The sequence below is a fragment of the Hemisphaericaspora subhashii genome (genome assembly GCF_019202705.1).
Source record: "Hemisphaericaspora subhashii strain CBS 10753 chromosome Unknown scaffold14, whole genome shotgun sequence".
NCBI classification, from domain to species: domain Eukaryota; kingdom Fungi; phylum Ascomycota; class Pichiomycetes; order Serinales; family Debaryomycetaceae; genus Hemisphaericaspora; species Hemisphaericaspora subhashii.
In genome coordinates this window covers 141,593-157,845 of record NW_026057437.1, presented here as the reverse complement: position 1 = coordinate 157,845, position 16,253 = coordinate 141,593, and the positions used below count along the sequence as shown (strand labels likewise).

The following is a 16,253-nucleotide window of genomic DNA, read 5'->3' as shown; positions in this document are numbered from 1 at the left end:
CAGTATACTTCACATAAAAAGGTGGATACAATTTTTTTGGAACATTTATTTGGAAGTTCCAATCATGATAGACATAAATTGATCGAAATAACTTCATCTTACATGCATTTCTAAAATGTCTATGGGTCAAAACTAAATGAATGGCATCCATCTGATTCACATGTTTTAGCACAACCAATAAGACTTCATCAGGAAGCAAAAATATTCCTTTGGTCAAGTCATTCCGGGTCAAACGTAACAAAAGTTCATACTGTTCTTTAATTGATTTTTAGTTTGAAGAAGTTCTTCTCTAATGTCGACCAAATCCTCTTCCTTTTCTTGCACTTTACATTCCAGGGTTTCTGGAGCCATTTGCTCACTAAACTCCTGCAGGTTCGTCATTGATGAATTCATCACGGAAAGAACAGCAACAATAAAACGTTATCCTCAAACGCTAATGTAATTCGCCTGTAAAATGAACTGAATTTAATTCATGACGGGGAAATTGGTCTCATATTTAAGTGGATTTTCAGCCAGCAGGTGTTGCTTGGGGATTAGAATTAGTGTGGGGTGTGTCTGACAAAACCAACCTTAAATTTGGATTTCCATTTCCCCCCAAAGCTTAAATACTTCAACCACCCTTTATAATGCGATATAATGATCATACACAAACATTAACAAGGAGCTCACTATAATGGGAGAGATGGTTAAAAAGAGAGTGGTGAGCGAACTGCTTTAACCAGACTATATCAAGCCATCACAGTACAGTCAACGCGCGTCATCAACTGAAAAATCAAATTGAAAAAGATTTCACCCAATTCTTCCCAATAAAAATCTTCCAAGATTATATTAAAAGGATAATTACTAAGATAGAATAGTAAGAAATGATGAGTCAATATATAACGCTAATATCATCAGATAATTTTAAATTTGTGGTGTTAAAACAAGTAGCTCAAATATCTTCAGTATTAAGAAATACTCAAGGATTTAAAGAAGATCAACAAGGTAAGATTGAATTAGATATGGATGGTGATATATTAGAATGTATTGTAGAATATTTATATTATAATTATAAATATAAAGATAGAACTACAGAAGGAGATATACCTGAATTTAAAATACCTACACATTTAGCTTTAGAATTATTAGTTAAAGCTGATTATTTAGATATATAACACTCATTCAAATACCTATAGAGTAGGGAGTTTATAGACATCAGAATGTACAGATTTTTATAGTACAAAAAAGTAATATTCGAAATTGCTTAGGAAAGAGGTTATAGAGATCGACTTGTTTGACGATAGGGAAGTTGGCTTTTGAATGTCAAAGGTTAGCTCTGTCGTGGACTACGCTATCCTCGATCAAATGTGTCCCCACACAAAATCTTCCTCGATCTGCTCCAGTAAATACGTTGCTGTCCAAGGACCAAATTGAATCAAACAGGAAATGTAGAAGAGCTAATAATACGAGGGACTGCAAGAGTTTGTTTATATATCTAGAGCTTGATCACAAGGTATTGTTGACGTCATACCCTTTGGGTCCAAAGGAAAGAATAAAAACTACAAGTGGGTGGGGGAGTATAGAGATTAACTGTGGTTCAAAAATAGAGGCAAACAAAATATAAAAATAAAAATATTTAAACATCCTTTTCTTTATCTTTAATTTACAACCAATCAGTAACATATCCAGCATGGCCACTGCTATTACAACAGCCACTATACCTATTGCATCTTTACCCAATACTAATAATACTGCCAGTAGTAGTAATAGCACTACTACATTATTGGATACATTAAATACGGAAATAAATTCATTATGTTCAACTGGTAATCAACAATTGCTAAATTTAATTGATGATTCAAATAAGTTCTTATCAGAATTAAAACAAATAGAATTAGATTTAGAGCAACAACCAGAAGAAGAACAAGGTGATGATATACTACCGCTGGTCCTGAAAACAGCTGACAATTGGTATAATTCTTCAATATCAAGTTTAAAATCTTACAATTCTTCAATCAACAAGATTTCCAAGAATGTGTTGAATAATCCTAAATTTAACATTGATTTGGATGATGCTTATACTTATCCTTTAAATTTAAATAGTTTCCCCATGAATTCCAACANCCTAAATTTAACATTGATTTAGATGATGCTTATACTTATCCTTTAAATTTAAATAGTTTCCCCATGAATTCCAACAAGTTGAAATTAATTAAGGATGATCAATTAGAGTTAATCAAATTAGATAATCGTACTGAATTAATCAAATCAATTATGCTACATTTATTAAAGATAGGTCAATGTGATATTGTCGATGAAATAATGAAAGAATTACCTAAAGATACCCCAATGATTATCGATCAAGAGCTATCAAATAAATTTCAAACTTTACATAAAGTAGTTGATAATATTGTCTCGAATCATGATTTATCGATGGCTTTAAAATGGTTAAACCAAAAGTATAATCAATCGGTCCTTGATCATCAAACTCCTGCTGAAAATTTTAATAACATTGAATTCAAATTTCATATGCTACAATTTATTATCTTGTTAAATGGAACACTGGCTGAATTTACATTGGATGATGTGTTTGCTGCCTACGTATATGCTAAGGATAATTTTGCTAGATTTTTTAATGATTACCTAAATGAAATCTCCCCATTGGTTATACTTTTATTATTCAAAACGAATAATCCTAATGAATATGATGATTTTTCTAAGAAAGTTATGATTAATTCAGTTAAAGAATTCATTGAAAAGATGAAGATTGGTTTCAACCTAGAAAATGACAAGAAATCAAATCATCATACTAATGAAGTTAAGTTTATTTCAGAGTTACTTTCAAGCTTTGAGAATATCCACACAAACCAATCCATTTTTGTAAATATTTCCAACGAATTCATTTCCGAGTATTGCAAGGACTTGAAATTATCCAATGACTCGTCTTTATTCCAAGCTATCCTAGCTGGTCATATTTACTTACCTAGCTTTTACAAATATAACCAAATTCAATCCAAATTATCCAAATTTAAGTCGATTCCATCCTCGTCATCTTCAGATAAATCATCTGATTTCATCTCCAACTCCAATTCATCACAGGCAAATCCATCTGATCCTAACCACCATTCAAAGCAAGAAAACTTCATCTCAACCTATCACAACGATCTCCCATTCCAACTCCCTGACACGAATAGATTCCTTTTCAAACATCATCCAATCTTCATATGTCCTGTATCGAGAGAACAGCTTATCCCCATAACGGAACACCTAGTCGAAAACAACAATCACAAATACATTGTAGATAATGATATGGTAAGTCAGGTGGTGGTTTTGAATTACTGTCAACATTTGGCATTGAGGGATAGTGTCTATCAATTGAGTAAGAAGGGGACCGATCTGTTTAAATGTCATTATTGTTATAAGAAACATAAATATGCAGATGTGACTGATGGATATTTTATTGATTTATAAGACTGGGGGGGGGGGAATGTTTATGTCTCAAAGTTATTAGAATAGAGGCGGTGGGTTGATGTGGTGATTGCTAATCTTGGCTAGGTTTCATTTTTATTGCAGGTCAAATTTTATAACGGGAATTTGTCATTTGTGGATCAAATGATACAATTGGGTATTTCTTTTATATCTATAGTTCTACTTTGGTGTATACTATTATCTATTTCTTTTATATCTATAGTTCTACTTTGGTGTATACTATTATCTATTTCTTTCTCTGGTGAATGAATGAATGAATAATTAATTGTGTATTTTTTGCAATCATTACTGACAACTTAAATTTTTAGAACCACCTGGTAGCACCCTCCCTCACAGGGCATCAAAAATAAAATTTTTTAAAATTACAAGTGCTACTCCACCATATACTGCTTCAAAAGCCAGCACAAATATCAAAAACTATGATAAATGGACAGAAGGTGCCCGAGTCTGACTTGTTGAGTAGCCAGGAATCCCTGTTAGGCGACTTTTGGATTCCCATATATTCGAAATCAACCAACAATGCATTTCAAGCAACACATTTCGAACAGGCAATGTTAAATATCATAAAACAACCAAACATAAACTCAACTGTGATTATGAGAGCAGATATACTTAAAGAGAATGTTTATGATCGTGAAAAGGGAGATACAACGTTTACTAGCAGTAAATTAATTTCGGAATTTCCACATTTTCCATCATCGGCAAATTCCAAAGAACAAGTTCTTCATCGCGATATTCAAGATGTGGAAATTAGAAATATACCCGAGACTAAAATCAATTTAACTAAGAAATATGAGATTGTAAGGAGAATCATCCCGAGAAATCCATATAAGGATCATATTATAAATCAAACTTGTTTAATGTTGTCCGGTGATGAAAGCGTCTTGGTGGTTTATATTCCTCATATAACAACGAAAGAAGAGATCCCATTTTATTTACCTCCAGTATATGGAATTGGACTTTTATATCATAAGGACATAGTATCGATCCATTATTTGCCTTTTAATTATAATGAATCAGAAGAGGCAACATTGCTTAAGTCAATGTCAGCCTATGAAAGACCAATTCGGATTGCCCTTCGTCTTTTGGAAACTTCAACCAAGCATTCAGCTGGGGTCAAAGCGGGCTATGCCAAAAGAGTTAATCATGATTTAGTAGTACCCAAAATAGAATTCCAAAATCGATATATATCCCTCAAGAAGAAATACTCCCTAAAGTTAGTCAATGAATGGTGTGAAAGTACGGACCCGAAGAAACATGTATTTGAAGATTTGGCAATTGCCGCCTTCTTAATAGAATACTGGATCCTAAAGGGACTCACTCCAGACAGTTTTGAATTTAGAGATATGGGTTGTGGCAATGGATTATTGGTTTATATTTTAATAATGGAAGGATATCGAGGACAAGGTATCGATGCCCGGGCCAGAAAATCTTGGTCCATTTATCCAGAAAATGTCCAACAGAACCTACTTGAACAAGTCATAATCCCAAGCGTATTGCTAAAACCTCATCCATCATTATCAAGACTCGCTCCAGATATAACCGACAATGGCCGTCAATTTAAAGAATTAGTGAAAGACAATAGTGCGGACGGCTTTTCAATAAAATACCACTCCTCCAAAGAATTACTTAACTCGGATAAGGTCTGCACTATGGAGGACTTCCCCAAGAATACATTCATAATCGGAAACCATTCCGATGAACTCACATGTTGGATCCCATTATTTGGATTCCCATTCATTGTTATCCCATGTTGTTCACATGCCCTCAACGGTGCAAAGGCAAGATATCCCCCTCGAAAACAACTTGTCACTCCCTCTCAACAAGGAGCGCCAGCTGTGCCACAATCGTCTACATATGCGTCATTGGTAGATCACGTTGAGGATATATCTGGAATGATGGGCTGGAAAATTGAGAAAGAAATGTTGAGAATTCCAAGCACGCGAAACGCAGCCATTATTGGTCATGAGAAGTATATTAATGAGAGTGAGGAGGCGTCGATGTTGAGGACTTTGGATTTGATTGCATTGGAAGGTGGGGCTGAGGGATGGGTTGAAAATTCGATGATGTTGATGAAAAAGGCACCTAGAAATCATTAGTGATCCTCTGTGGGTATTAGGAGACGTTGTATATAGAACAATTATATAAAGGTAATTTAATAGATATTAATGTTGTATTGTAAGTTGTAACGGTTTTAAGCAAAGAGCTCTTGATTGGATATTATGGCAGGAGGCCCATTTCTGCAACATTTCCTTACGATACAATACCCTCACCTAAACGCTAACACTGACAATATCCCCAATCAAGGATGTCCAGCAACCGCAAGATCTGATCTATTTATAGGTTTTCTTGGAGGTGGGACAGTTGAACTAATTATTCCCAATTAGGAAACTCCCTTTTTCACATCCGAAGATCAACGAAAAAATTCTCACCTTACACACTACCGTCTTCGACTTCTTCTTCTTATTCTGTCTTACACAAACCTTTATCACCCTTTACCCCTTAGATATATATATAGAATCATCGAACTTATTAGAAAATGGCTGGATCATCTTCGCAATTTCAACAACTTGAAAAATTAGGTGAAGGAACCTATGCTACTGTCTATAAAGGTAGAAATCGAGCAACTGGTGCTCTTGTTGCACTTAAAGAAATCAATTTAGACTCAGAAGAAGGAACACCTTCTACTGCTATTAGAGAAATCTCATTAATGAAAGAATTAGATCATGAGAATATTGTTACTCTTTACGATGTCATTCATACTGAAAATAAATTGACTTTAGTATTTGAATATATGGATAAAGATTTAAAGAAATATATGGAAGTACATGGAAATCAAGGTGCTTTAGACCTAAAAATAGTTAAATCATTTATGTTTCAATTATTAAAAGGGATTATGTTTTGTCATGATAATCGTGTTTTACATCGTGATTTAAAACCTCAAAATTTATTAATTAATAACAAAGGTGAATTAAAATTAGGTGATTTTGGTTTAGCACGTGCGTTTGGTATTCCATTCAATACATTCTCAAATGAAGTTGTTACATTATGGTATAGAGCACCTGATGTTCTATTAGGTTCTAGGGCATATACTACTTCAATTGATATTTGGTCAGCTGGATGTATATTTGCAGAAATGTGTACCGGGAAACCATTATTCCCTGGTACTGCCAATGATGATCAATTAATTAAAATCTTTAGATTGATGGGTACACCAAATGAAAGGACCTGGCCAGGTATAAGTCAATATACCAATTATAAAAGTAATTGGCAAATTTTCGTTCCTCAAGATTTACGATTACTTGTCCCTAATCTTGATGCTATGGGGTTGAATTTATTACAGAGTTTATTACAAATGAGACCAGAAGCTAGAATCACAGCTAGACAAGCATTACAACATCCTTGGTTCCATGAAATCACCAACCCCCCTCCTATGATTCATCAACTATCAGATCCATATCAACAACAGCAACAACAACCACATCCACAACAGCAACAGGTTCATCAACCGCAACCACACCAGCCTGGAATTGACCAACACTATTAGATTGCTTTTGGTTTTGTCTCTTTTTGTTTCATAGAATAAAAGAATAGACGTATAGGATATTGTCAACACTTCTCTTAAATGCTCATAGCGGTCTTGTTCAATTAATCAAACAAATGCGACTTTGGAAATAAACAATCTTTTCTTTGTAGCACGCAATACTCTATCTCAATTATAAAGCCTTAATTAGACGTGCGAGGAGGTTTCTTGCTCTAGTCCTGGTCTCGAACTCAATAATAACAGCAACCGTGGATCTAAATCCGCTTCCAAATATAGAGCACATGTAGAAGATTCTTGAGCAAGAAGCTTGTTCAAAACCGAATATCAAGTTGTTTCTGCTGTTTAAACAACATTACAAAAAGTGGAGTCTACAGAGTATGTCGGGAAAATTTTCTTTTCATTGTTTATTCAAACAAGATTAGACTATTCAAATATATAGTGTTGGTACTTTGGACACTTCCTCAAGTACACTTTTAACCCTTAATAATATCCCCATTCGTCAATTCAAATGAGCACTCGAAAAGATTCTCTCAAGTCTCTCAACGCCCGGAACTAGAACCTTGGAAGCAAGGGAGACCGTAAAACAAAGAACATTGCAAGCAAGGCTTCATAAATACGCTTCTCAATGGCAGAGTAACCAACGAAATCACACAGTTATCACTTGCTAGAGTTCATTGATGATAGATTGCATAAGGCTTTACCGATTTTAGGGACAACGCAACGGGACAACCCAAATACAGATTAAAAGTACAACATACAACATGGAAAGTCGTATCAGGTCTTAGGCGAGCCATGGCATTATTATTTATAGATTGATAAGAACAGATTTTATAATACGATATGCCATAGGAGGGACCAAGAGTCATTGGATTGTCTAAAAATGAATGTTGCGCGTTGAATTGATATTACCGATTCTGTCAAACTCTCTTTAAAACCGTCATTATAATTCATCGTAAAGACTGCCCAATGGGAACCGGCGAACTATTAGCCTGTTTACGAGAGCCGTATTATTCAAATCTCGTAGATATTTCGACATTTTTGTGAAGTCAAGTGTCTTACAATAGTGATGAACGAAAGCGCTCATTCCATCTATAATGTCTTCCAACATAAAAGCAGCGATACGCCTGCTTTCAATGGTTTCAAAATCCTGTTTTGAATAAACATCGAACAAGTCAAACATTGCATATAATACAGTTAAACTTCCGCTTGCTTCCCAATCGATTCTGTTCTCAAGAGTTTCCAACACGTAATCTCGAAACGGGTGCTTAGGTAAATAGGTGCTAATCGACTCCGGATGAAACCATCTCAAGATGGCGGAAACTACCGCATCAGGATCGCGAATGTAATCAATTGAAATTCTTTCAAAAGCTAACTCTAGGTCTCTTTTCACTAGAGCTGGGGATACGGCCCACACGACATTGCTTTCGAAAGGTGATGGGGACACATATTTAACCTCCAAACAAAGATCAACGGCATAAAACAGATCTATCAAACCAAAATCCTCGAAACCCTCAATTGGGGACTCTTCGTCATCATACACAGGAAGCTCTGGGTTGTCTTCTATTGCTGTAGTACTCTGGTTTCGGCTTTTTAGAATTATGTCCATGTAATCTTCATGATAAATCTCTGGAATTGGTTCAAATCGACCAGTTGCGATTTCAATTGGTAATCTTGTAAAATAGTACTGCAATTCATCAAACTTAAATCGAATAATCTGTAATCTCCTTATTTTATGGAAGTTGATTTCTTTCATTGTTCGAAATTGCATTAAATCGTACGTATTGATCGACGACGTATACTTCTTTCGGGCTTCTACCGTAAGCTTACTTATAACTTTTTCCCAGAGAAGTTTCCTTATAGTCGAGACAGTGGCAAGTTTATTATAAAAAAAACTGTCTAATAATGCATATTTATGGCTCTTATACTCCAGTATTATGTGCAGCAAAACGTTTAAGTTATCTGATATCAATGGAGCAACCGTATCTTGTGTCACTACTCTCCCATATCGTGACTCGTATTCTTCCAACTGATGGTTGTAAAATTCAAATTTTGTATCTATTAGATCAAAATCCAATCGTTCATTCATATCGAATAGATAATAGTGTTCTACCATCAGCTTCACTAGAGACCAATTCTCCAAATAAACATCTGGGTCATCGTCTAACTCTGGGTTAAATAACAATAGCCTATCTCTAGGAATTAGGTCGCGTCCAACATTCGGGTCAAACCTCAATATTTGGTTGATTCGCTTATTGACTAGTGGCAAATTATTATGAGGACCAGCATAGATAAAAATCTGTTTAATGACTGACGGTGGAAAGGAATCAAGAGTAGTTTGCGGAACATCAAGAACTATTGCATCTGCTTGATCCATTGCTGATTCATAATGTTGTCACAATAAATTAGTTCTTCGGCAACGCGATTTTATGAATAAAATTTTTACACATCAGATCAACAATTTACAATTCGCGACGATGAGAGCTTAAGAAAATTTAGATTGCGACAGAGTTTTGCACCACAAGGTAAAGTTGTTGGTGGATCTTACAGTATAAGTTGGGTAAACTACAAAGTTGTTCGGGTGGTAATATAATAGAAATATGACGTTCTTAAGCCTCTGCGTAAACTTCTGTACAGAACATATCTGATAATATGAGGTTTGTATTATAGATATCAGAACCCTTATTGTTGCTAAAGAGTGATACACATAGATTACTCTTTCGAATGAACTCCATTTACACATTACTGGAGTAGACGGAAAATTTGAAATGATACATTCTTTTGGTTTAAGGAAGAGTCTCCAAAAGTCATTTCTCCAGGTTTGAAACTAATTACTAGGTGATAGACTGGGAAGCCAACGATGATATTTCCAGATAAACCAGCGGGATAACCCAGATGATAATTAAAACTGTTAAGGATCTCAAAAGACGAATTAGATCCTGAGTGGCGAGATGTCATTATTACCTATAGGCTGTTTAAAGTTGGTATTTCTATTAAAAGATGCCAATTGAGGGACCAATTGTCGTCGAATTGTATATGTATAGTTTATGCTTCTGTGGACAAGATAACCGATCGTGACAAACCCTCCTTTAAACCAGCCCCTATCATTATAATTCATCATATAGACTGTCCATGGGGACATGCAGAACTATTAACCTGCTTATTAGATCCGTATTATTCAAGTCTCGTAAATATTTCCACATTTTTGCGAAGTTGAGAGTCTCCATATAAGCTTTAGTTAAAATAACCATTCCTAATTTCAAGTCTTCCAACATAAAAGCAACGAAACGCCTGCTTTCGATGGTTTGGCAATCTTGCTTTGAATAAACGTCGTACAAGTCAAATGCTTCATAAAGCGAAGTTAAGCTTTCGCTCGTTTCTCCATCTACGCTGTTCTTGAGAATTACTGAAACGTATTCTCGAAACTTCTGTTTAGGTGTATATACTCTAATCGCATCTGGATGAAACCATTCCAAGACAGCGGAAATTATTGGATCAGGATCACGAACGTAATCTTTTGGTATAGTTTCAAAAGCCAAATCGAGATCTCGTTTCACTAGAGCTGGGGATACAGTCCACACGAGTTTACTTTCGCTAGGTTTTGGGAAATTATATCTGACCTTTAAAAAACTATATGGGACATAAAACAGATCCTTGAAACTAAAATCTTCAAATCCTTGGATTGGGGATTCTTCGTCATCATACACAGGGAGTTCTGGGTTGTCTCCTCTTGTGGTAGTACTCTGATTTCTGCTTCTTAGAATTATGTCTATATAATCTCCTTGATGAACATCTGGAATTGGTTCAAATTGACCTGTCGACAATCCAATTTCTAGCCTTGTAAAATAATACTGCAATTCATCGAATTTGAATCGAATAATCTGTAATCTCCTTATTTTATGAAAGTTGATTTCTTGAATAGTTCGAAGTTGGATTACCCGATAACTATAGATGGACGAAGTACACTCCCATTGAGCTTCTATGGTATACTTGCTAATAACTTTGTCCCAAACAAGCTTCTTTAGAATTGGACCAGTGGCAAGTTTATTATATAGAAAAGTGTCTAATAATGCATATTCATGGCCCTTATATTCCCATATTGTCCCCATTACTTCTGTAAGATTACGTTGAATCATGTTAGCACCCTCATCTTCTGCTATTATTCTGGCATATTTCAAGCGGTAATCGACCCACCGGGTGTTGTAATATTCAAATTTTTTTTCTAATAATTCAAAATCCAATCGTTCATTCATATTGAATAGATAATAGTGTTCTATCGTCAGTTTGACTAACGACCAATTCTCCAAATGAACATCTAGGTCTCCATCTATCTTCGGGTTAAACAACATTAACTTATCTCTAGGGATTAGCTCACAATCAAGCTTCGGTTTAAACTTCAATATTTCGTTGATTCGCTTATTGACTAAAGGCAAATTATTGTGAGGACAGCATAGACAAAAATCTGTTTAATTATTGATGGTGGGAAGGACTCGAGAGTAAGTTGTGGAACATGAAGAAGTATTGCATCTGGTTTATTCATTACTGATTTATAGCGTTGTCATAATAAATCAGTACTTTGGCAACCGGATTTTCATTCACAAGAAATTTTCACAGTAGATCAACAAATCGAAAATGAAAGACAATGGGAGTCTACGAAAAAAGATTGTGACAGATTCTAGCACCACAAGAAAGTAGACGAGAAGGAATCGTAAAATAGGACGATCTCAATGACGTATAAATAATGTTAAGAATAGCAACTGAAACGAGAAGCGTGTCTTAAAAAGGTGATCTGTTACAACTGTCTTGTGTTCTACATTGGATTGTTTCATGCAATACAACGTCGCATACAATTGTAGCCCTACTTATGTTCTGCACAATTAAGATTGCATAAACAGCAAATTCTTAAGTATTTAAACTAGTTAGCAGGTCTGGTGCCTCCCTGGCAGTTAAAACACATTCCCTGTTGCCCATTTCTCGTAAATGCTTCCATCTAAATCAAGGGCATCGCCAGATAGCTGGACTAGGAAAATTATTGCTCCTTTCAAGCCTATTAGCATTGACAAATTTGTTTTCAGAAGTTGGACAGTCCCGTTTTGAGTAAAGGCCATACGTATCATGGTCTCCATTTGTCTAAAAACTATCAATCAATTCTACTGTTGTCCATTCAAAATGCCATAAACCATGCTTTTCCGTTCTTAAAAGTTCCAATCAATTCCCGGACTTGGTAGCGGGACATCGCTAGCTAATATCTCATGCATGAGATCCTTATTTCCCAATTCCCGCAAATATTTCCAAATCTGGTCAGAGTCAAATGACTCTCCAGAGGCTTGAATTAAGAGAAGCGCTCCTCGTTTCAAGTCTTCTAACATGTGTTCAACACGGTGTTTGCTCTCTGGAGTGGGAGAAGCTTGCTTTGAGTAAATGTCATATAGCTCAAAACATTCATAGACTGCATCCTCATGCGTATCTGAACAAACTGTATTCTCTAAAAGAAGCGAAATATAGTCTTCAAAGCTCTTGCTGGGATGATGCGAACGAATCACTTCAGGATGAAACCACTTCAAAAGGGCAGAGACTAATGGATCAATATGACGAACTTTTTCATGAGGTATTCTTGAAAATGCAAATTCGAGATCTCTACTTACAAGCAGTGCTGGAACAGTCCATACAAAATCACTATCGCTCGGAGTCGGAAATTGATAGTTGACATCCATATATTCAAGATATACTTGGAGCAGCTTTGGAAAGTCGGCATCATGGAATCCTTCAATCCTCAAATCTTCGTCATCATATACTGGAAGTTGAGGGATACCTTCAGACCCTTCAAAGGGGCTTGCTTGGCTCCTACTGTCAAGAATATTTTGAATGTAATTCTCTTCACGTACATCTGGGCATGGGTCAAATTGGCCAGCTTCGAGTTCAGCGCGTGCTCTGTTCAAATAATACCGCAATTCATCAAACTTAAAACGAAGAATCTGTAGTCTCCTTTTTTTGTGAAACTCAATTTCTTCAGTCGTTCGAAATGATATCGACTCACCACATCTTTCCCGAGCAAACTTGTTGATGACTGCAATTGTCGCAAATCTATTGTGAACAGATGTGCCCAATAATGCAAATTTTTCGGATTTATAAACTTCGACGATGTTGTCTATCATCCCAATATTAATTGCTATTGGTCCAAGTAGCTCACATTGTCTACATTCTGACCCGAACTTCTGCGTGATCTCTCCCAATCGTGAAAAATAATATTCTATCATATCCTCAACCAATGCGAAATCCACTCGTTCGTTCATGTCACATAAATAATATCGATCTATCATCAGTTTGACCAACGAAAAATTTTCCCAAGGGGCACCTGTCTCAATCTGTAGATTCGGATTGAACTTTAATATTTGATTAACCCTCTTATTAACTAATGGTAAATTATTGTGAGGACCAACAAATATGAAGATTTGTTTAATTATTGATGGAGGTAAAGAATCAAGGGTGATGCTTGAATGTTGAGGTTTCTTATGTTTGAAGAAATCATTATTGTCACATGTCGATAAAGAAGTTGTTAATGATATGGATTTTCGTAGCTTTCTTTTCTTTAATGACTTTCCTGGATTAACAAACCCCATAATACTTCAACATCAAACAAACAAGAAATCAGGAATGAAATGATGTTATAAAAACTAAGAACTTATTAATTGATGAGATCAACAGAAAAAAAAAGATATTTAGTTCGGCCAGTTAGTGCAGAATTCCGATATTTGCTAATTAACCATATCTCTGCCTTCGCTAGACACTAAAGGTGGATAGAAGTCAGCTCTCGTATCTGAAGTTAAGTTATTCTTTTATATAGTAGCGTTAATGGCATCGGTGTGCCATTTCATAGAAATCAGATGCTTTTGGTTGCTTCATCAAAGTTGAATCCAAAGCCTCAGGTAAAAAAAAAAAATCGACAGACTCTCCGAATGTCTCTATGACAGGATCACACATTGGTGATACATCCGATTGGTAATGTCAGGGTCAGAGTTAAAGAATGTTTGCATCTGTGAAAGGGGCGAACAATTTACTTTTTATCAATTTTTTGCAACAATCTGGTACAAATTGCTGCAAATATTTTTGTCAATGCGATCCACAAGGATATTCAGATTGGTTAATTGTGGATAGTCAGGAAACGTCGAAGCCGATGATAGAAATGGGACTCCACCTTGGCCAACCTTTTTTCTGTTACTGATACATACTACCTATCTCCAGAACAAGATTGTTTTGCAACCATCTCACAAAAAAGAGAGATAATTAAACAACAGTAAAATTGTACAAATAAAATCTTTATTCATATACATACTCTCTAACAAAATAAATTAATAAACGACAAATAGTTATCAAAACTACTTTAAAAATAAATAAAAACTATATAACATATAAATCATTCAAGTTTTAAATCTTTTCTTTAAATTGATCTTCAGTTACACCAGCACCCATAGCAGCAGTAGAAGTAACACCACCACTAACCATCTTCAATAAACCATCAATATATTCAGCACCAGACCATTTTTGATGCTTAACAACTTCAACACCCTTTTCAATTTCTGGTTGTTGGACATTTTGACCATATGCTCTCATACCAATTTGAGAATATTGGTTAGCGAAATCATCAACAGCCAATGCAGTAGTATGTAAACCAGCAAGAGTAATAAATTGCCAAACATAACCTAATTTAGCTAATCTTTGAATATAAGTTTCTTGATCTTGAGGGTTCATGGCCTTGTTCCAGTTGAAAGATGGAGACAAGTTGTAAGCTAACCATTGGTCTGGGTAAGCAGCCTTAACACCATCAGCAAATTCCTTGGCTTGGTTGTAGTCTGGTAAAGCAGATTCCATCCAGATTAAATCAGCATATGGAGCGAAAGCTCTACCTCTCATAACGGCACATTGAGTACCACCTTGGTATCTGTAGTAACCTTCTCTTGCTCTGGCAACATCCCAGTTGAAGTAGATATCTTTACCGGTTAATTCCTTAGCTAATTTTCTAGCTTCCTTGTGAGAAGTGTTGGATAATGGGTTGACTTTATCGGTAAATCTCTTGATTAAGGCTTGCTTGTTTGGATAGTTACCAGCGTTAATTTCATCAATAACAGCTTCATGGAATAACTTTAATCCAGCCTTCTTGGTCCAGTCCGATTCAATCTTGGCTAAAGCTTCACCGTAAATACCTTTAGCTTCAGCAGCAGCCATTAATCCAGCTAATTCTTCCGCATTTGGGTTGGTAGCACCAATGATAAAGTAATGATCTCTGTGATCAATGGTAGAAGTAATCAAAGTAGCAGCTTCAGAATCAGTTCTGGCAACAGCTAACAAGTTAGAACCCAAGATATCAGCAGAAGCTCTAATAGCAACCAATCTGTTAATATGTTCTTGAACTGGAACTAAAACCTTACCAGCCATATGACCACACTTTTTGGTACCTGGAGCTTGATCTTCAATATGAATACCAGCAGCACCACGTTCAACAAACATCTTGGTTAATTTAATGATAGCAGTAATACCACCATGACCAGTATCAGCATCAGCAATGATTGGTCTTAAAAAGTCAATGTAAGGAGTCTTTGCTCTTTGAGCCTTGGTCATGTTTAATCTTTCTTCTCTTTGTTTTCTGTCGTGGAATAATTGGGCAAACCATAAATGTTCAACCTTGTTTGGGACAGTATCCATAGGATAATCAGCTAAATCTGGGGATGGTTCGTTAGATGTAGAAGCGGTAGAGGAACATTGCCAACCGGAAACATAGATAGAATCCAAGTATTTAGCCATTTGAGCAACATGAATTGGATCTAAAGCACCAAAGGTGAAAGAAGCAGTTCTATCAGCATCATGCTTTTCCAATAAGGAGAATAACTTGTCAGATTGTTGAGAAGATGGGTATTCAATCTTGAGAGAACCTCTCTTCTTAGCAATATCTTCTGGAGAATAGATTCTCTTAGTCTTTCTCCATCTTGGTTGAGACCACCATTTTTTAATTTCAGCAACTTGTTGTTGGAATTGTCTTTCTTCTTCGTTTACGTCGATTTGAGTGTATGGCATATTGGATGATGATGTAGTAATTGAAATGTTACTGACTGTTGATAAATATAAAAGAAGAAGAGAAGAAAGGAAAAAGAATTGAAAAATTATAAAAATTAGAAATAAGGTGATTTTATCATCTATTTATAATAATCTGAAGAATTTAAGTAATGAATGTAAGTTTGTGTATTAAGGG

The 16,253-nt window shown here is 35.5% G+C and overlaps 9 protein-coding genes across 9 annotated transcripts; 5 read left to right on the top strand and 4 right to left on the bottom strand. All coding sequences in view use genetic code 12, as the record gives it.

The window, feature by feature from the left end:
* Window positions 1-863: 863 nt before the first annotated feature.
* Window positions 864-1,154, top strand: ELC1 (elongin C; the record flags this gene model as incomplete). The annotated part of the gene is made up of 1 exon (XM_049409846.1): window positions 864-1,154. One exon carries the CDS (start codon window positions 864-866, stop codon window positions 1,152-1,154), a length of 291 nt encoding a protein of 96 aa, XP_049261018.1.
* A 515-nt stretch (window positions 1,155-1,669) lies between these two features.
* J8A68_005746 (uncharacterized protein) lies at window positions 1,670-2,125 on the top strand (the record flags this gene model as incomplete). The annotated part of the gene is made up of 1 exon (XM_049409845.1): window positions 1,670-2,125. One exon carries the CDS (start codon window positions 1,670-1,672, stop codon window positions 2,123-2,125), a length of 456 nt encoding a protein of 151 aa, XP_049261017.1.
* A 41-nt stretch (window positions 2,126-2,166) lies between these two features.
* Window positions 2,167-3,450, top strand: J8A68_005745 (uncharacterized protein; the record flags this gene model as incomplete). The annotated part of the gene is made up of 1 exon (XM_049409844.1): window positions 2,167-3,450. One exon carries the CDS (start codon window positions 2,167-2,169, stop codon window positions 3,448-3,450), a length of 1,284 nt encoding a protein of 427 aa, XP_049261016.1.
* Window positions 3,451-3,887: 437 nt separating this feature from the next.
* J8A68_005744 (tRNA (uracil) methyltransferase) lies at window positions 3,888-5,567 on the top strand (the record flags this gene model as incomplete). Its single annotated transcript, XM_049409843.1, has 1 exon — window positions 3,888-5,567. One exon carries the CDS (start codon window positions 3,888-3,890, stop codon window positions 5,565-5,567), a length of 1,680 nt encoding a protein of 559 aa, XP_049261015.1.
* A 440-nt stretch (window positions 5,568-6,007) lies between these two features.
* On the top strand, window positions 6,008-7,015 carry PHO85 (cyclin-dependent serine/threonine-protein kinase; the record flags this gene model as incomplete). The annotated part of the gene is made up of 1 exon (XM_049409842.1): window positions 6,008-7,015. One exon carries the CDS (start codon window positions 6,008-6,010, stop codon window positions 7,013-7,015), a length of 1,008 nt encoding a protein of 335 aa, XP_049261014.1.
* Window positions 7,016-7,952: 937 nt separating this feature from the next.
* Window positions 7,953-9,386, bottom strand: J8A68_005742 (uncharacterized protein; the record flags this gene model as incomplete). Its single annotated transcript, XM_049409841.1, has 1 exon — window positions 7,953-9,386. One exon carries the CDS (start codon window positions 9,384-9,386, stop codon window positions 7,953-7,955), a length of 1,434 nt encoding a protein of 477 aa, XP_049261013.1.
* Window positions 9,387-10,116: 730 nt separating this feature from the next.
* J8A68_005741 (uncharacterized protein) lies at window positions 10,117-11,358 on the bottom strand (the record flags this gene model as incomplete). The annotated part of the gene is made up of 1 exon (XM_049409840.1): window positions 10,117-11,358. The coding sequence occupies one exon, from the start codon at window positions 11,356-11,358 to the stop codon at window positions 10,117-10,119; it is 1,242 nt and encodes a 413-aa protein (XP_049261012.1).
* An 846-nt stretch (window positions 11,359-12,204) lies between these two features.
* Window positions 12,205-13,629, bottom strand: J8A68_005740 (uncharacterized protein; the record flags this gene model as incomplete). Its single annotated transcript, XM_049409838.1, has 1 exon — window positions 12,205-13,629. One exon carries the CDS (start codon window positions 13,627-13,629, stop codon window positions 12,205-12,207), a length of 1,425 nt encoding a protein of 474 aa, XP_049261011.1.
* An 805-nt stretch (window positions 13,630-14,434) lies between these two features.
* Window positions 14,435-16,078, bottom strand: ICL1 (isocitrate lyase 1; the record flags this gene model as incomplete). The annotated part of the gene is made up of 1 exon (XM_049409837.1): window positions 14,435-16,078. One exon carries the CDS (start codon window positions 16,076-16,078, stop codon window positions 14,435-14,437), a length of 1,644 nt encoding a protein of 547 aa, XP_049261010.1.
* Window positions 16,079-16,253: the final 175 nt, after the last annotated feature.